The 20701-nt window shown below is 41.1% G+C and overlaps 2 protein-coding genes across 2 annotated transcripts in view; both read right to left on the reverse strand.

Annotated features, from left to right (window-relative positions):
* Positions 1-1642, reverse strand: part of calcrla (calcitonin receptor-like a) — a 33246-nt gene extending 31604 nt beyond the window's left edge. The window contains exon 1 of the mRNA XM_079277157.1: positions 1551-1642. The gene's annotated coding sequence lies outside the window, so the exon portion shown is untranslated. The remainder of the gene's footprint in view (positions 1-1550) is intronic.
* Positions 1643-2750: 1108 nt separating this feature from the next.
* The window catches only part of tfpia (tissue factor pathway inhibitor a), a 38131-nt gene continuing 20180 nt past the window's right edge, over positions 2751-20701 (reverse strand). The window contains exons 2-7 of the mRNA XM_079276746.1: positions 18878-19078; positions 7903-8079; positions 7291-7368; positions 6463-6516; positions 3897-4073; positions 2751-3720 (exon numbers count right to left, since the gene is read on the reverse strand). Of these exons, the coding sequence (XP_079132872.1) occupies positions 3653-3720; positions 3897-4073; positions 6463-6516; positions 7291-7368; positions 7903-8079; positions 18878-19078 (755 nt within the window). The 3' untranslated portion in view covers positions 2751-3652. The remainder of the gene's footprint in view (positions 3721-3896; positions 4074-6462; positions 6517-7290; positions 7369-7902; positions 8080-18877; positions 19079-20701) is intronic.

A 20701-nucleotide genomic window follows, 5' to 3' on the forward strand; every position in this document is an offset into this window, starting at 1 on the left:
CAATCAAATCCGACCCACACCCACACAGTCCCGCAGAAGCAGATGAGCACACTGGAGGTTTTTAAAAGTTAAACTCTTAAAAAATAACAGTGACAGTGAAAGTTTCAACCAAACTTTCCTTATCGTAGTGGTTCCATCTTACCACTTCTTCGCTTGTTTTTTGTTTTGTTAGGGGCGGGGGGCTTTACTTCTTGGTGGGTTAACACTTTGAAACTTTAAACTTTTAAAAGGCAAAGCAGTGTATACAACCAGCTCATGTTGACTGGATTAATCTGATTTTTGATAATTGCCGTTCTCCCATTCATCAATACAGAAGCGCTTCATCAAACGACACCATTTGGGAACACTGCCTCTATGCTATTGCAAAACCCACGAGAAGTCTGCTGGTCAGTTTGCAGCAATATCACATTTGACCTGTTGACAGAGAAAAAAAAGTTCACTGGCGTCCACAAACTTGGCTGTGAACAACCAATCTGCCCCTGCATGCTCTGCCACCTCCCTTGTAGGCACTCCAGTGCATCTTTCATCAGCGCAGTGGTGACCAACGTCATCATATCCTCCTCCTACACATCACCATCATCCTTCTCTTTTTATTTATTTTTTACTGTCCAGCCCACAAACTTCCAGCATGTCCAAATATGCTGCTGATGTAACCATGCAGATGATATATCAACCACTGGCCACCGCTGACATCAAAGCCCCCCGTTGATGAATGGAGCTGAATCGCCTACGTATTCCTGTTCAAACAATCAGAAAAAGGCTGCGCGGGTGTGTCATCCCTTAATATTGATTACTAAATCTACTGAATGAATCCCAAGTCTATGATTGTACAGGAGCAATCCTTGGCTGTATGGCCGAGTCAGGCACGCATGCAAGCCGATATTCAAACTGATCATTTGAGTTTATGTGCCAATAGTGTTAATAGTGCCAATGGAATCAGAGCGGTTGCGTACTTTAAACAGCTTTTACGCGTTACCATAAATAAACTACTGTAAGCTACAGTGTCCGCGTGCGTAAACCCCCTATACATCACTCGACGTACAATCAGACACATGTTGGGCATAAAAAAGCTCCACAAAGCAGATACGGGTAGCTCGGAATATCTTATTTTTTCATAATGGCACTATGCATTATATGTCATATACGTGATCACGCACGACGCGCTTGGATGGCGTCCACAACCCCCACAAAATAAATGACCGCTGTTTCACTATATTCTCCCATCACATCTGTCGTTCTCACGCGCAGCTCTTGATAAAAGGGCATCGGAGCTTAACTGGACCCGGTTACTGACGCTCGCGCTGCTGTTCCAACGTTTCTAGTGGATTGAGGACACCACAGCAATATTCTGTCAATGCACATGCCTCGAGCCTAATCCATGCAGATATACAGTTAAATGACCTACACACACACACACACACAGCGATTTATAAATTGCATGCACTGTCAACTCTGCGTTAAATCCGCTCCAACGTTACCGCCGAGCTCAAATGGAAACATGAAAGTAAACACAGCGCATCGCACACAATTCTCGTTTCGGCGAGTCCTACCGGAGAATTAAAAATCCAACAGCAGCGCTGGAATAGACTCTCTCAAGGCTTGTGTCTTCTGTCTTGGGCGCAGAGCACCAAACGCTGCGGATCTCCGGCGCTCAATGAGCGCAGACGAGGCGGCTGTCAGGTTGACGTTGGAAGGCTGAACCACCACTTCCTGTTACATCACACCGGAGTCTGCAGCCGAGGACCTGGGATCAGTGGCAGTGCAGGAGCTAACACAGACCTGCGAGTGGACTGTGCTGGTGCAGCTTTAACTTAACCGTTCCAATAATATTGGGTGTCAGTTGTGAATGTTATTTCCAAACATTAAAAACGGAACGACATTGGGATTGAATGATGGCGAATCACTGAATCGATTACTTTTTACATGTAGCCTATGTAGTGGACAGAAGTAATTCTGAGGATCTAAAATAATGGAATCAGCCCATAAAATAAAAGATGTTTATCAATAATGGAATTAATGGAATAATTCCATTATTGAAATTCCATTATAAAAATAATTAATTGTAATAATAAATGAAAATAATGGAATCAGCCCATAAAATGAAAGTGTTAATGTGCTTAACCGCTCAAATTCACTGGAAACAAATACACAAGACAAGACTTCAATGTCCTCACTGGCAACGTTTTTTTGGAGTTTGGTTTGAAGTATTTTTTCATTCATTAATTTGATTGTATGTAAAAAAGGACAATGTGCAATATACTCAGAAGTAAAGAATTGTCAGGAAGATTGATGCCATTGCAATAGTTCAAAAAAACTAGAATCAGCTTTTAAAATAAACGACAAATATCGTGTTGATTGTATGAGCCTCTCAGATTCCCTGACAAAAAAATACACAGGATGTGACCTCGGTGGCAACTACAGCCCAGAAGGGAGGCCAGCAAAGTTAAGTTTAAAGATCAGGTTTCATTTAATGACTTTAAATTGACTTTCAAGGTATTGTTTGAAACTGATAAAAAATAATTGCAGAATCCTTTTTTTTTAACAAATCAATTATCAATAAAGATCCAACACATTAAAAGTATAGTTATTGCATTTTCATACACAATTTTTCCTCATGTGAAAAAAGCTATGGGATCTATATTAGCATGCTATGTTAATGTTTTGTTGAGCTTTCTTGTTTGTAATGTTAAACATGTTGTACTTACATACAAACAGACAGGTGGGAAATAAATCAGACAAAGAACCAGAGGAAAGAGAAAATCGTCAAAGTTTATTATACAAACTCGTACAGTCCAATTCTTTACAACCATGGTGATGAAAGGATACAGTAAAGAGAACACTATGCAGCCAACAGAGTGCTGACGAACTCTTTGAAAACGTACTTTACGCAACACTGCCCCTCCCTGGTTCTCCTTACCAACAACGCCAGCAGGACTGCAACAGTGATTTACTGAACTGCATACAATTGATTAAAAAGAATAAAAAACAAAAGGTGTTCATGTTTAATCCGACAAAAGAAAAACAGTCATTACCTTGTTCACATTGATTTATGGCTGTGACATGGTCATCTTGATTAATGTGGTTTCTCGAGATCATTCTGCGTACTGTTGTGGTCGATGAGGATTGCCACCAGTTTAATCTGCTAATGCTGTTGTTCACATTGATTAACAGAAGTGGAGCTATACTAAAACTCTTGTGGAGAAGCATCTTAGCGAACTCTTGTGGAGAAGCAAGTTACTGTGTAGCGCTGGAAGTATTCATTTTGTTACTGAAAATAAATATTGCTTTAATGTTTCCCCATAAATTTACAGTGACATGTTTATATCAGTGTGATAATAACAGAGCCCTGGAACAAATAAAAAGCATAATATATTATTCATACAAAAGCATCGACACAGAGAGCGTCGGTGTGGAGAGCTGCTACTATCAGCAAAACAAATGTGTTTTTTGTCAATGTGATATTGGATAATAATGTGGATAAGGATGATAATTGCATCCAGTCACTACAAAGGTAAATCACATACACTAAATCCCATTTATACAAGTACCGCAGCACTACAAAACAATAGATATGAGTGTAGCTGAACATAACATATGGACATAAATAAAGGTGGCTCCACAGTAGTGCAGGATGTGATGCAGAGCCGAGTGTTCAGACCGAGCGGTTGGCAATGTTGTTTATGTTTTTCTTCCTTATTCGGATCATCCTCTTCCCATGAGCTGCAACAGAACACGGCCACATTATACAATATTCATTTCATCGTTAAGTATTGTGAATATCTCACAGTGAAAAACCTATACGTACTATGCTTACAGCCAGTACATGTACTTTATACTATGAAACAATACTCAGTAATGAATTCAAAGTGCATTGAAAATAAATAAAATATTCCTACGCTTGCACTTGCTGATGCAGTCTTTCCGCTGTGTGAAGTTGTTCTCGTTTCCCCCGCAGCCGCTGTAGTGAAACATCTGGCATCTCTTGGTCTTGGGGTTGAATGCAAACCTCTTCTCTGCACCTTGACACGTCCCCCTGTCCACGGGACTGGAGCACAGCTCGAAGGGGTTCAAGGCTGTGGAACAGAAGTTGAGAGCCAGAGAGTACATTGGGGCGATAACGAACAATTATTTTCATTTTTCAAATGATATATATGTCATATATTATCCATTAAATGTTATATCATGGTGTATTTGGATCTCTTGGATCCATTCCAGCAGTGTTACAGGGTCAGCTAAGGGGGTGGAGCTCCTGAAGAAGAACCATGCCTGTTTGCTTTTCATCAACTTTCTCGTAGCTTTTAACTGCTTTTAATTGGCATTGTACAAACGCAGGACTTTCACCCAGTAGACAGCTGTTTGTGTCCCGTGTGAAACCAAAACCAAACTTTGAGTTTACAGCTGTTGCTACGTAACAAAGATTATGAAAAGTATTTTTGGTTCAAAAACGTTGAAAGTCAATGTATCCTTTGGTTTGGAGAAAAGTACAAAAGTATAATTGTGTCCAGTGTCTGCAGGCTCTTATCCTTAAATGGACAGATTTGAAAAAGTTATATTGACTCCACAGTGCTGTGTAAGCTATCCTCTCTGATCTCTTCTCCAGCTTTCTTCATGGTGAGAAACACAGGAATGTTCTTTCAGCACCCATGAGAGGTCTTTACCTCAACTGAAAGGACATTGGTTTTCATAGGCAAACAACTATCTCATCACTATGACTTCATTTGTTGGCGTTCAATTGGAAAAATTTGAGCTTTTGAGGACTGGATAAAACGTGAGCAAGTTGTCCAACATTTTTTATATTATTAACATCAATAGTAGCAAAGCATGGGACATTATGACATATGTAATACAAGAAGAAATCTCCTTATATTGCTCTTTTATTCAGTTTCAGAATTATTAAATCAGAAAACAAAAATCTTAAATTATGTTTTACTCAACATTGTGTACCATGTCTCAAACATTTTTGCTCAAACCTGAACTAAAAGAAAAAATATGCACACATTGACAAAAGATAGCCCCATTATTTGGTTCAGTCGTAGCACCGCGGAAGCGGGGCCAACAGGGGCCGTGGCCCCGTTAACTTCTGGAGTCTGATTTACTATTTTCGGAATAAATCCCTGAATTCTGAGAGAGAGACAGAGAGCTGCAAGCTTAAAACAGCCAACTCGTACTTCCCTCTGTTGCCCACATTGCACGGTTGAATCAATTCATTTTTATTTTATTTTATTCAGACACAAAAGTCTACAATTCCACTTCTCCCAATGCCACTTAAGGTGTACATCACTTTATAACCACAAGATGGCAGTCTTTGGTTTCAACATCGCATGTATATGCTTGGCAGAATGACACCATACTCAAGATGTATGCCAATTCCATTCTGCTAATTGTGCAACTTTTATGACTTTGAAATGCAAAGGCCCCATTTCAATGCAGTAGTAAAAGCACAAATGTTGACATGAATCATTAGCAAAGATTATCCTCTAAATCTGTCTGATTTAAGATCTGAATAATTCATTGTTACTTTAAGGGGCTTTACCGTCATGCCAGCATTGCTTCCGAGTGATCGTTTTGTGATCTCATCGAAGGAATAACGAAAATTGATTGATAAGGAGGCGATGCTATTGAGGCTAAATTATCCTGAATCTGTCCCTCTCAACATTTTCTGACAAGACGGAAATTGGATTCTTATAATGATAACTCTTTGAATGAGCTGAGGGAAGCAGGCCAGGGTCTCCTGCTGTGGCACAAAAGAGCCTTGGAACACGACACCCGTGATGTATGCTCCCTCAATCATAATACACAGTGAATTAGTAAGTGGGAATACATGACAAATGGAGACACCGATGCTCTCTGTTTCTGCCATTTGCCTTGGACAGCAGAAGCAATTTTGCAAGCTGTCTACCATCTATGCATCGCTGCACCTTGAGTTTTCATTTCATTTTATTACAGTTAAGTTATTGGCAGCCCACAAGGGTTTAATGAATGAACTAAATTAGCTTACATTGAGGTTTAAGCATAACTCAGAATTCAGCATGGACTGGTTGCTACTCTCAAGACAGGATGATTGATGTGATTATGACTCAAGTTAATCTATCCCAAATGTCTGGTGCCCTGGGATTTCTGTAATGAATTAACACTGCACTGTGGCTTTGGGCCTTGGTGTCTGCACTAAAAAGGTCACTGGACTAAAAACTGAAATCAACAACACAATCGGCTAATATCTGATGTTCTTCAAACTGAAAAATGTTTTCCTTCTTAACGTGTGTTCAGACAACAAAAAAAAGCAAATGTTTGCCTCACGCCATGACGCAGAACAGTTTGTGCAGTTTCCGTTTAACCGCCACAATTAGCAATGTAGCAATTGTACCGCCATTAGCTGTAAGCTAGCTTGTAACGCATCAACCGACCATGTTAGGGGTTGGGGCCATTAACATTATATTGACATTTGGAGTCATACTTTCTTACCTTTTGGCTCTTGATTAGTGTCATTTGCTTGCACCTGAGGTTCAATCAATTCCTCTGAAAAAAAAAACACACACGCACATCAAGAGATCAGTCATTTTAATTTGGGATCGCTACGACTCTTATGTCTTAAGGACAGAACTAGAACCGGGGGTTGACTGGCTTATCTTGGCTTAAAGACTGGAAGCGGGGGAAACAGCTAGCCTGGCTCTCTCTGAAGCTCAAAAATCTGCCAAACAAGTGCCTCTGAGGCTCACAAACAACTAACAAAGACTATGTTTGAGGATTTGGTGTCAAAGCGAAAAGCAAAATCACCTGTTTGGTCATTTCGGATTCAAACCCAATGTTAATAGAGCACCTGATGATGTTAGTGACCTGTGTCGGACATGGCGCAGCAGTGCCAGGTAAAAACCTGCGGCCCTAAACAGCCATCCAATGTAAAAGATTGTAAAATACCCGGTGTTATCTGTTCCATCGTTTTTGTCTTTTAAGTTTAACTGATAGTAAAATGTCCTTTCACTTTGTTTTTATGCTAAGCTAGGCTAACGGCCTCCTAGCATTTGCTCGATGCTATGGGAGTAGTGTCAATCTTCTTATCTCCATTTAAGGAAAAGAATGTATTCCATAAATGTTGAACCAGTCTTCAAACCTGAATTACACATAAACCAAATAAGTATTGTAAAGGGTTTGAGATGGTTCAACACAAACCCAGTGATTCGGGGTTGATGGAGTTTTTTGAATGTCTTACAGGTTGCCTTTTTTTTTTGATAATTACAAAAAGCAACAAAACTTAAACACATTATACTTCAAGTGTGATGTATTTGGTCTTACCAGTTAACATGGTTGGCTGCACAACACCGGATTTTCTGGCAGACAGTGTGTGCAGTTCTGGTGCCTTGGTGGGCTTTGCTATATTGACAAAAGAAAAAAAGAAAAAGTACCAACTGAGACGGTGTGTCTCCATGGCCAACGTAAATCTAATGAATTCATGCCTATATTTAGAACAGATCGCATTAAATCCCAGCGATCAATCGTAATTCAAATAAGTTTAATTTCATTAGCATCAGACCAGAGAGGGTGTTGGTCTGGAAAAACTAATGAAACCAGACAAAGTCCTCCATCTGAAATTGTTATCCATAAAAAAAGAAGCTTTTCCAATGGATTTTCTGTACACTGATCACAGTCGAACGACTCTCTCGTTATATTCTTTGATAATTGCAATCTCTAAATGACTTTAAGTCGGGCCTAAGTCTAGCATAATTGGGTGTGCTTTGGTCACTTTCAAAGGACTTAAATGCAAAATCAAGGTGAAATGTGATTTCACGGTCAGCTAAATAATTCATCCAAAAGTAAATTTTCTGAGGTAGAACTCATTTGGTTATGTAACCGCTCTGAAATGAGTTTGCATTTGTTTGTGCAGCAGCTGTGTTCAACCTGGCCTACCTGGGTTCTGACATTTCGCCTGGCACTCGGACATGCTCCTGAAATTGTTGGCATTGCCGAAGCAGCCGCCGTAAAAGAAATGTTTGCAATGCTGACTTTGGCTGTCAAAAAAGTAGCGTGTCACCAGCCCTCGACAGGGACCAGGAGCTTCGGCTAGGTGACACGGGTTCTTGTCATCTAGGAAAGAGAGAGAACAATTGTTAGAAACTAAAAAAGTATGGAGTCTGTTTCTCAATAAATTAAGAGCAAATGTCTTAAATGTTTTTTTTTTCTTCACATCAAATTGCCCAGCAGTCCACAGTTCCTACTCCGACAGGCCCCGCCCTCTACTGGACTCCTCCAATCACAAGCACGCAATCGCCCACTGAATTTGCGGAAGTGTAGCCAGCTAATCAAGTGCCATTCTGTTTCTCTTTGGCGAACCCCGCTTTGTGCGCTGACTGCCTATCGGACTCCCCCGTTTGGAGTCGCCGCTTCAAGAACCACATCAGTGCCCGTCATGTCCTGGCCTCATTGTGGGGTGTGGAAATTCACAAGGCTTGCTTCAAGTGCCTCGGCATGGACCAGTGGCCATTTTTGTTCTCAACAACAGTTTGCAATTACTGGCCTCTGGGGTCACAGCTGGCCCACTTCCTGTCCCCACAGCTGTACTGTAACATTTTCTTCAGTTTTCAGACCCACTCACACTCTTAAACACTCACAGCAAGAACTTCCTTGTGTTCCCCAGTGAACCACATCACCTCCTCTGTCTTTTTTCTCTGCTTTCTTTTCTGGCACATCTCTTTCTACTTCTTACCTCAGCTCTAACTCCCCATGTTCACTTCTTAGCCCTCGTCGCATACATTATAACCCTCGGGTCTTGGAGTATTGGGATCAGGGCATTGCAGCTCTAGATCCTGCATCTTGCATCGTGCAGAGTTGACGTAAGGTTGCTGTAATAGTGCATGTTTGTTTCCTTGACAGCAATTCTTATTACATTCCAAGCTTTTTACGTTTGGAAGGGAAATGTAAAAGTTAGAGATCATTCGTACTTTGAATCCGTCAGACAAACTGCTGTCAGATTCTCTTCAATCTGAAATCTGTAGCTTTAAATGTTATCAACACCTGCAGCAGCGTGGAGCACTCGACAGCAGAGTTGTTGTGGAGGGTTGTCAGGCCCCCTTCATTGAATAAGACGTCACGAAACCTAAAAAAAAAAACTTCTTCAAGCTAGTGACAGGCTGATGCTTGATTTGAGTCTGTAACATGATGGCAACCACAGTGTAAAATGCATAACTTCCAGTTTACTGTTTCAAACTGACTTTATTCATGTCATTATTAGCCAAGACAGGTGCAGCCTGACAAGGTGTGACTAGCTGACGTTTTTCAACAGCAGAGTCTGCATCCCACCATGGCATGTGTACTGGCGTCCACCCACAGAGATGGATAATGATTTATTTATCAAGAAATAGTGCAGCTCTATCTCCTGATACTTACATGATTCTTCACATGTCTGCGATGTGGAAGGTTTGTGAATGTAGTACTTAATGATTACATCACATTTAAAATGACAACAATGAGGCATTGTCTTCTATAAGTGTAATCCAAAGGTTGTTGAGGCAATTAAATAAATAAGTAAACCTCTTAAACCTCGTCAGTACAACCTCATGCTGTGAACCCAAAATTGTATCAAATCCACCAAAAGTACCAAATATGCCAGGCTGTATTTTGGAGAGATGTGTCTAAAATGATGCAGAGTGCATATAGAGCAGTAGAATGTTGGGTTTGAGTCATGTATTCACTGTATTCAAGAAGTGGACGTCGTCATCTTGACGTCATCCGTTGGTTTTTGGACTGCGGTTTTGAAGCCTTGGGTTAGGCATTTTGGCCGTCGCCATCTTGGTTTTTGACTGTCACCATCTTGTTTTTTTTGCAACCAGAACTGACAGGAGAGGGTGGATCTAAATACAAGCGAAAGCTGAATAAGACAACCAAAAAGGTTGGAAATATTTTCCATGAACTGCAAAAACACATTGAAAGGGTTAAAGTCCCAGACCGGACAACCGACCATTTGAGGGGTTAAAATTCTGAAATTGATTTGGTAGTTTTGATCACTACTGAAGTTGATTTAAATATGTAACTCTGTGAAAGTGGAAAATAACATCAATATATAATAATATCAAGGACATTTATTTATACAGACTTTTTGTCCTCTAACATCATCAGAGCAACTTTTGTAAAGTGAGGCCCAAGACACATAAAGGGGCAGCATTGATAACGGCTTCAGTCCCCCATCAGAAAGGGCTGCCTTAGGTGCTCCCCCTGTCCACATCAGTGCAATGCTACTACTGTAGGTAAGAAACTGACTATGGATAAGCACCTCATCCAAGCCCACTTCAAATAATGCAAACTATCACTTTAAGCTCTCATAACTTCTATAGGACATGCAGCCATCAAGGGTTTGCAACAAGAACTTTACTGGCTAACAAGCTGACAACAAAAAAATCAATCACCTTTGTTAGCAGCCAAATTAGAATTCTGTTGAGACTTCTGACTAAAGGCAACGTGTCCCAACAGCTGCCAGAGGATGTGTTACAGCATGCTAAACGCTCACTATCTGGTTTATCCTGTAAGTCAATGAGAAACCACAACTGAAGGGTGACGGTGATTAAAAAGGCTATCATTGTAACATCTAAATGCATTTTACGAGGTGACTTTGACTTAAAAGCATGGGCAAAGAGACGTGTCAAAGAGTACTCTGGCGCTCTCCGTGGAGCAATGCAGTAATGAATAATTCAGAAACACAATTCTCTGTGAGAGCTGTGAAGGTGATTTGTGTTTTGAGGGGAATTATCGGTCAGCTCTTTTTTCAAATGCTGGGTGTAACATAGACGGACCATCGTTCCAGAGAGGCTCAGGCTCAGACGATCGTGAGCAGCAAATGAACATGCATATGTTCATGCTTGTCTTCATATTTTGGCCCCTTTGAGATGAGAAAGATGATATTTCACGACAATGTACCACGGATCTATTGCAAACAAACAATGTTTAGACTGCACTTTTTTTTTTTGTCACCCCAACCCTTTCTTATCTCTTCACTCGCCCAATTTATTCATCAATGCTTGATTTCTTCCTCCATATTTTGAAATGTTTTTATTGTTTCTGCATCTGAAAGTGTTGACACAATCTTGACCAGGCCTCCTGTGAAAAAAAGAAGAGGAAGAAAATCTCTACTGGAATAGATATTTAAGCAAAATAAATGAAAGCGGGCGTAAAAATAACAGTTGCCACTGGATGGAGACAGACGTAATCCAATCACATAGAAAGACACTGTCCTCAGAAGCAAAATCAGCCTATCCAGATGTACAAAATCTATTTCTGATTGCTTTATCACAGTGCTATTGTTTGCATATCGCACAGTGCTACATAGATAGTGGGAGTGTTAAAGGTACATGTTTGCAGGCTGAGAGTTGCTCTTCAAAAAGCTGATTTTTTCAGATCCCAAAGCCCCTAAATTGTCGGTATAGTTAACATTAGACCAGTGGTTCTCCAGGTGGTTGTGGATACAGGATAAAATAACATTGTTTCTGACGGGGAATTTCCAGCACGTCAGGAGGAGAGAAAAAGGTCACGGAACACATCTAAAATCCACAGAGTCTGGAGCACCTTGAAACTAAACTGTCACCATGAACAGAGCCTTATTTATTCACATTTATTCATCAGAGCATATCTGTGGGAGATGTTGATGTGATGACAGGTTATGAGCTATGAATGTCTTTGCAACGGTTGAGAACCACTGCCTGAGGTGATGAAAAACATTAAGAAGCTGGAACTATAACTTTTTTACTTTAACGATTGACTGCCAAAGTAGTCTTTGATTCATTTTCTGTCAATTGACTAATCTCTTAATCAACCAGATGTTTCAGCTCCACAAAGCAGGCCCACATTTTTTACTTAACAATCTGCCAAATTCTGTCACCTCTGGCAACATTCGGTTGTTTGTGTTTTTCTTCCATTTTTTCCTTCCCTAACCTTTCTTTTTTTTTATTATTATTATTTTTTTGGTCTGGGCTCACAGACCAAACTAAGCCCTGAGCTAAGGACAAAAAAAAGTGCAACTGTCAGAGAGCCAGAGAGAAACACTGTATTCCTGTCGCTGACCTCTTCAAGCAGAGCTGTAAAAGGGACAGAGGACCAAAGGGAGAATGTGGGACACAAAGCCTGTGACTCATTGGGGTTTCAGTGAAGCATCAGGGCTGGAGAGCAAAAACCTTTGCAGAGATAGGAGGGAAAGGTTTCCCACACAGTACAGAATGTCGCTCACATAGGTGTGTGACCTTTAGAAGAGTTTCATCACATGGGGTGCTGGCGGCACGGGGGGGGGGGGCAATGCCTGTCCAGATAAGCTTTTGCTTTCAAACATCCAAAATATAAATATTATAATCACATTAAATTTGATAAACATTTCTTGCTAAATAATTCAAACTATTAATTTGAATACAAAATTCACAAATTCAGGAAATTACACATTTATTATTGGAATATTGCTACTTTTTCCTTGAATATTATGACTTTAAACTAATTGTCACATTACTTTTTTCCTCAAAATGATTACGACTTCTCAGAACATACATATGGGAAATGAACATGAGGGGAATTCTTTCTGAAATACATGGTCACAGCGTCATAAGATAAGATGATGAACAGGAATGCTGTTCACCTCCCTGCCTGAGGGTGGTGCTGTTTACATTGTGTCTGTGATTTTGACCTGTTACGTTGCAGATGATTGGACTGGGGGACTGATTAGGCCTGAGTTAAGAAAGAACCTGTGGAGCCTGGTGCTCTCTTTCTTTTCTCTCCAGCTCCCAACCAGGCCGTGCTGCACTGCCGCGGGGGTCGCTGATCCTTAGTGTGGGGGGTGGGAGGATGTACCGATCAGATTGTCCATGCGTAAAATGTAGCCTCAAGGCAGTCCGGGTAGTTGTAGGGGTGACAAGCCCTTTTTGTCAATCTTGTTCCCTCCTGTTTATCTGTATTTTCTTTTGTTTATTTTGGGGATAGGTAAGTTATAATAGTCGTACGGATAGATTTGTTTGTTTCGGGCCAGGCTCACCCTGACACTTACTGCTACTGCGAACTGTTCAAAATAAATACATATTGTGGACTGTACAGTGAGGCACTGTGGTCATTATTGGGAGAGAGGGAGACTCATTGTTATGCTGCGCTCAGGTCCTCTAGACCGGGTGTGACACATCTGAGTCAAGTCCAGGGGTTGATTAATTAATTGATGAATGCATCATTGATGTTAACAAGAGGCACATGCACTTTTAAGAGTTGTTTTCCCCAAACAAAAGACATGAAAGAGGAGAAAAGTATGAATCATGCCGACATGAGGTTTGACTCAGCAGAGGAAACATTAAATGAGAGAAGGGGAATAAATGTTTGAAAGCGAGACCCGTAGCCCTGAGAGCCTGACTGCATTTTATTCCATTATATTTTCATGTTTTGATTTGTCACCTGGTGCCTGAACCTTTATGTTTTCCTTTACATAAATAAAGACATTTCCAACATACATTGGTGCATACAAGAAGGTAATGAAGGTAAGAATCAAATGCATAAATTGACCATTTATAAAGAAACATTCAACATCATATTGTACGGGAAAAGTTTTAAAAAGTCAGTCTCAATCACTGAAAATGAAATGACTGTTGTAAATTGAGTTCAATTATAAATCAACTTACAAATTAATCAGATCTAATAAGCCAGACAAGATCAGTGAGACATTAATTGCACTGAAATGGAGCTCAAGGGTAACTAATATTCTCACTAATGGCTTGTTTGCAGTGATCTCCATCATGTCTGTTTGTAAAATACAGCGGTGTCCACACTGCATACTGATTGTGTTTGTTATCTGCCACATGCCAATCTTTGCAGTATAGACGACTGCTTTTGCCCAACAAAACATGTACTTGTGTACCAATAGGCAATGATAAAATATGTGACTTTGGAAAGACATGTCAATTAAACTTAACAAAAAGAAAGCAAAGTGTATTTCTAAAGATTTATCACTTTTTCCTTTCTGTAGCTAAACCACCATGGATGCATTTAGGAGAAGTGGATACGAAGCACAGAGATGGCACCCTATTCATTATGTTGAAAGCTGACTGGGCGCATGCGATTTAAAAAAAATAAATAAAATGTAATTTCGGCTCAGAAAAATTGTGGAGGGGAGTAAGATTTTTTTTTCGTCTAGTCTGCATCAAATGATGATCCAAGAAGTTCCAAAAACATGTGTGGCCACTATATGCCAAAATCACTTCAGTGCATGTGAGTGTGCCCAAACTTGTTTGCTTATGACTATACAGCAGTTGCAGCTGATAACGGTGTCCTGTCCGATGGCGGCGCAGAAGCATATCGCTTATCCTCGGGTTCCTCCTCCTTTGTTGAGAGCTGTGGTGAGGCAACGATATGCTCTGAATTTTGTATTGAGGGCCTTCAAAGATACCCTGAAACGATTTTTTTGTAAACAAACAGAAACTTGTGTTTACCTGACCCCAACATTTTATGTGAATCCTGCATTGTATACATCTCTTTGATGGCTCGCAGTCTACTCGTCTGTCTTTTGCGTATTACCGCCACTGATCGTCATCAGCAGAATCACAAAAAAACCTGCTGCTGGAATGTGCGTAGCGTCGCCCGCATGCTCACGTGTGTTTTCACGTGTGTGTGTGTGTGATACAAACAAAGGGACAGACTCATAAAAAGCACTTTTTCAGTGTGAACTCACTGGAGCCAAATCGGACAGTGTTTATCTTTCCGTTCTAGTTTTGACTTTGGTCGTTGAGACAAAGTCACCACCGAGCCCAGTGAAAGTGGATGCACACATGGAAGCGGGTTCAATTTAGATAAAAACGACCACTCCTAGGTGTTATGCTTTCCTGCAAACTGCCCTTTAAATGCCATGGAACCAATGCAAGTTTTATGGCTCTGTTTAATGCAATGTCATTTATGATAAAACTGTACATTCAGACCAGCTTTTAATATCTGACAGTCACCTCCACATTTCCGTCCGAGCAGTTTTATTCAATATCACCTCAGCCGGAGCCAGAAACTCCAGATTCGTCTTTCCAGCCCAGATTTGTTTGGGTGGAGACTGATGACGGAACACAAAACCCAGGAACCTACTGCATTATGGCGATGCCTGCAAGATGCTAAGTAATTGATGGTCCTCTTGTCTGTCGAGAAGAGTTGAGCTCACAGAGAAAGCCGCCTTGGATACATGCATACACGTTCAGGGGAAGGTCAGGATATAAAAAGCATAAAGCATATACTCAGAAATCAACAGTTAAAGTGTAATCGAAAGATAAAGTGTATGATCGTTACATAACGAATGTTTAATACATAGAGTGATTTAACAAATGTAAACCTGATAATAACAATAATATGTATATCTGAGTATAGTGCAGTCTGGGTGTAGAAAGTACGGAGAAAAAGGAAGTGAGCTGAGTGCAGGCCTTAAGAAAATAACGGCTGCAGAGAGAAGGAGAGAAAAATCTAATAAGTGTTTTAAAAGCAAGCGCATGCTGAATAAAGCGATTAACAACTGTAACTGATTATAATAACTGTAACTGATTATAACAACTGTAACTGATTATAACAACTGTAACTGTGATTATGATAACTAATCTGTATTAGAAATGTGTGAGTGTAGGAAAAGGGGAAGTGCAACAGATGTTGAACACCCAGACACGTGCAGAGCTTGATTAAGTAAGCGCCCAGACAGGGAAGTTGGGGTGATTTCGTCATGCACACACACACAAAATGTAGGTACTTTTCGAAGCACCTGCACCAAATCAATGATGTCATGTTAATCATGGGCTGAGGGAGGCCGTGTTGAGGAAGAGGGGGGAGAGACGTGAGAGGCAGCCCAAAAGTATTATAAAAGAAGTAACTTGCAAACAGCAAGACGGGATTTCTACACGAGCCGTCCAGACGCTCTGAGAAGATACGGACGATCGCAACTGAAGTATTTGAGGACTTCGTCTCAGTTCACGGAAAGAAGGCCGCTGTTCGTGGACAAAGAATTGAAAGACGGAGATTTTCCTCTCCCCACTGCTCAACTTTAACAACTGAACAACGGAGAAACGCGGCAGTCCTAGAAAGACTTTGTACTGAGCCGTGAGGACTGTTGAACGGACTCCGCTGCGAGAGCAGGAGGAATCCGAGGGTCCGGCCGGACCTTCGCTCCTAACAACTCCAAAAGAACTTTTTCACCAAACCATTGAAGATCCAGCTCCAACCGAGCCGTCTCGGCATCTAAAACTAATGAGTATAATCTAAGAAGAAAATTAAAGTAAAGAATCAAGTGTAGTAACATTTTATGTGAGCTGTAGCTTAACCCATGCAAACTAACTAAATATAACCTGCAATAAATATCTAATCTGCATTTAAAGTAAAATTCTCAAGTGCATTTATTTGCCCAAGTAGTAAAAGTTCCTCGTGGCAGTAAAAAGTTAAAGCCATTGTATGTCTAACAACTGAGTTCTGTAAGGTTATCCTAGAGACTGAATCCACTTAACAATCCCTTACGGTTTTAGAAGTAATCCTAGCCGTTAAAACCTAACCTGGCATTTACCAAGAGCACAGATCCAGAAGAGGGAAGCTGCCATAACCGACGCGACTGGTAGGAGCGCCCGGGGCGAGGCTGGCCCCTCAGCCGAGCGCACTCAGACCGGAGGAAGCAGGGTAGACGTCGGGAGTAACGGCAGTTAGAAGAGCCAGGCGAGTTCCCTCGCAAGAACACCAGCTCGACAATATTTTAATAGAGAGCTGAGTCAGTAAGTAGCCCCGTATCGGGCCAGAAGTACCCCAGGATCTAACATGTCTAACGTATGACATGGCATGCATTACGAAGGTGAAGGTGATTCTTTGCCAGTGGGAGAAAGCACTTTGTCACACCACAGAATAACGCAAGGGCACATTTCATGTTGTGACAAGCTTGAGTTTTAAAGGTGTATTGTTTTCTTGACATATCATTACATACTGTTAAATAAGAGAGAAAGGTATTTCCTGTTGTGGACGTAGCGTTTTACACTAACAACCCAGCATCAACCTGAAGTGCCTTTGAAGCAAACCAGCTCGTCTTGCTGTGGATGAATTCAACTCCCACGGGTGAAAGGTCTAATTGTGTCTCCATCGATTGCTTTTCAAGAGCAGCAGTGTCATTACTGACATCTCACAAAAGCTAAGTGCGGCGTGGTGAGTGACACAATGTATCCCTGCACTGCGAAGACTGCACTTAGCAGGTATCGCCCCAACCAACGATTGATTAGTGAAAGTGCAGCAAAGACCAACGAGCATGTTCTGTCACAGCAACTTTTAGTCCACTTATTAGTCATATTCAGATGCACTCGCAGTGAACTTCAACCCTCTACTTTCAGTCACCTCAGGCTCTCTCGCATAGTTATAAAACATCTCAATTCAATGTTGCCTGGTGAAGCAAAGCAATAGAACACTATAGGAATTATGAAGTTGCCAGGGAAAAGGTTGCACTTTACATTCCTGCAAACCATGGATACGTTGAATGTCAACGTTTCTATTTGCATTCTGACCGAGCAATGCCAATGCAATGTCAGCAATGATATTAAAACAAGCAATGTACAGAGCAAGTGACGTATCATATAAAGTTATTGCCGTTATTGAAAGTTACATGGCATAACAACGAGTATACCAAGCGAGAAAGTCCAGCAAAGACGTGTAGGTGATGTTGGTGTCAAACAAACACAGAACTTTCACCCAGGAGACCGCTGTTTGTGTCCTGTGTGTTTATGCTTGTTATGTGTAGTAACGTAAAATAGTCCAGATATTAATTTGCGCTAGTTATGTTGTTACGGTTGTTCGGTTGGGTTGTTGTTATTTGAACAGAAACAGTGATCTTTTTTCTGGCCTTAACCAATAGTTCCGTTGCCTTGCTTAACGGCGGACAGCAAAGGCAGGAAGCAGTGGACAGCCGATGACAGCCATCCCTGTCACGCCACTGCAAGTGCAAAAAAGGCACCGCAGCCAAGACGCCAATGAGAGTCATTTATTTATGTATTCCTAGCAAAACGTGAAAAGACGACGGAAATAAACACTTCACGAAACACAGTTCCTTCGGGTAACTCATGCAAAAGGCTGCACCGAAGCAGCAAACACTGGAGGCCACTTTCAAAGGAAAAACAGAGATTCCCTCGACACGGCGACGAGGCCAAAAAGATGACAGGTTATTGTAATGCTATTTGATACTGTTTATAAACTTTGATGCAGGCATTTGCTTTTCTTAATGCAATGCAGAGCCATTCAAATCTGTCAAGAATATACATTGGATTGATGTAATAACTTTAATGTGCTTGAAGTGTGCACTGTGCAGCTCTATTATCTAGGGAAATAGAAGTATTGGATCAGAACTCGGTACATTCCATATTGAATGACTTGGATCGGGATCACAGGCAAAAAATAATAATAACTTGATCAGGACATCGCCAGTTATTATCAATTAATTTAACTTCAATTAATCATCAGTTCAGTAAGTGTTGTAAATAATAAAAAACTGGCTGCCCATATTTTTCATTAACCAGATGGCTCGAGGAAAACTGGTCAGAATTAATGTGCTGGCAATGTTCCATTTTAGCCACATACCAAGAATATGACTTTGTAATAGGATTTTATGCCCAAGGTGGCAATAAAATCTAATGAGGAACAACAGCCCATGAAGAACAAAACTCTTCATTTGCTAACAACATAACAATGCAAAGCCATAATACATCTTCATCCCATGTACTGTGATTGTACAAAATACTCCCTTTGTATCAATGATGTCAGGGTCTGTGTTCACTGTTGTAAACTTCAAGTGGAGGCAGTTGAATTTGTTCACCAAACATCAAGGCGAATCATTGGAATCATGTCAGAAACCGATTGATAAAGTAGTTGAAAGTGTCAGCTAAAGGGTCGTACCCACCTGAGACGACGCACGTTTCCTCACATGCCTCCAAGGTCTCGAAATTATTGGCGTTTCCCCCGCAGCCTCCATATTCAAACCCCTCGCAGCGGCCCGTGTCGACGTTGAAGAAGAGTCGGTCCTTAATGGCCTTGCAAGGCCCTGGCTCGTCCTTCAGGGCGCACAGCTCATTGAAGATGAAGAGCTCGGGTTGAGCTTCATCTGTGGAGGCGGGATAGAAAGATAGAAAAACACTTAGTACTCTGCTTCCTGTGGCACTCTGTGAAAAGGATTGTAGTGTGTGTGTGTGTGTGGGGGGGGGGGAATTAGGTCACAACATCAAACTCTAACCTCGGGCTTCGAGATAAGGTAAAGTTGCATGACTGTATAATTTCTAAAAGACTCCAGTGTGTGGTTTAACAGCTTACTGTGTTTAGATACTCTGTGGCAGATGGAAGCTGTGTGAGGGATTTGTTAACGGCAAATCGTGAACTGTGTGACCTCACTTAACATTTAGGCTGAAATATTAATAATTAAATATACAATATTGTAAAGCCAGGGGAGCCACTTTACTACTTTTTAATTTTTTAGAAAATAACTCAAAATACAATTTATGCTGTAGACACAAGCTTACAGGTGGCTTTTTTTGTACTGAGACAAAGGAACCACCAGGGAGAATCTAAATCCCCCCAGTGGGGAGCTGCAGGTGGCAGCTGGTGGGAGAACAGTGAGTGAAAGCAGCAGAAATGTCACAGGATGCAGCTCACAGGATGCAGCACACAGCAACAGTTTGCACTGCAGCAGATCGAGCAGTGTGTTGCAGAGCTGTATGGTGAATATTCTGCTGGACAAAGACAGGGGAACCATTATCCATAATTGTCAAAAACAGATACCGTTGCGACCTGAATTAGCTCTGAATCTACTCTCATAAAAGCTTGCCTGGTCCGATCCGGGATAGAGGTGACATTAGAGCTCTACTAACCACAGTTGCCGACGTCAAATCACTATCTCAGTGTGCTGTTGGGAAATGTCTTTTCGGGCCTCATCCCTGCTGATTTTAAAACAGGTCTCTGTTATGCCTGCCTGTAGAGTTGCAGTTACTTCAAAACCCGCAGAGAAAAGAGGAATCTCTGTCCAAAGGGATTTGCAGCTGGCCAAGGCTGGGGCACAGAGAGGAGGAGAGTGACATAAAAGGGAAAGGTCGGAAATGAGGTTATAAGTTGAAATATCAATGTGGTCAGGTTTTTAGCCAGGCCTGTGGTGTGGCTCTATGGATTGTAGTAGTGCTGCTCTGTCGGATCCACTGCATGGATTGCCATGTAATCTGTGCGTATATGCATGTTCCCCAGAGGATGAATCCTATTGACTTTGTGTTGCGAAAGCCTATTAGCATCAACTTTCTCCTGATGTCACAGAGGATCAGAAATGGAGGACAAAGCCCTGCGACTCCTGCAGAACAGAGACAGAACAAAAAAAGTGAGGGATTGGAGAAAAGTGAGCGAAAAGGGCAATAGGACTACGTAGTTCTGAAAATATGTTCTTTACTTGACTTACTACCAACCAAGTTAGCACTAATGTTAGCATAAGCTGTAATGCCATTTGCTGTTAAAAACAGCCATATTCACGTCCGTAACGTTCTGCGAAAAACGTGTTTGGTTTTAAAACAACATCTGACTTTTGATGAATACTTAATTAACAAGAAAATTTCAATTTGTCCAATAATTTGTTTTTTTTTTGGTTATTAAAAAATAACTTGTAAGTGCTCTCCGGTGGATGGAGAAACACATTTCTGAAATACCTCAAATAAACTTGCACATTGCTGTACTGAAATTATCGGCTTATCAT

The sequence above is a fragment of the Melanostigma gelatinosum genome (genome assembly GCF_949748355.1).
Source record: "Melanostigma gelatinosum genome assembly, chromosome: 10".
Taxonomy (NCBI): domain Eukaryota; kingdom Metazoa; phylum Chordata; class Actinopteri; order Perciformes; family Zoarcidae; genus Melanostigma; species Melanostigma gelatinosum.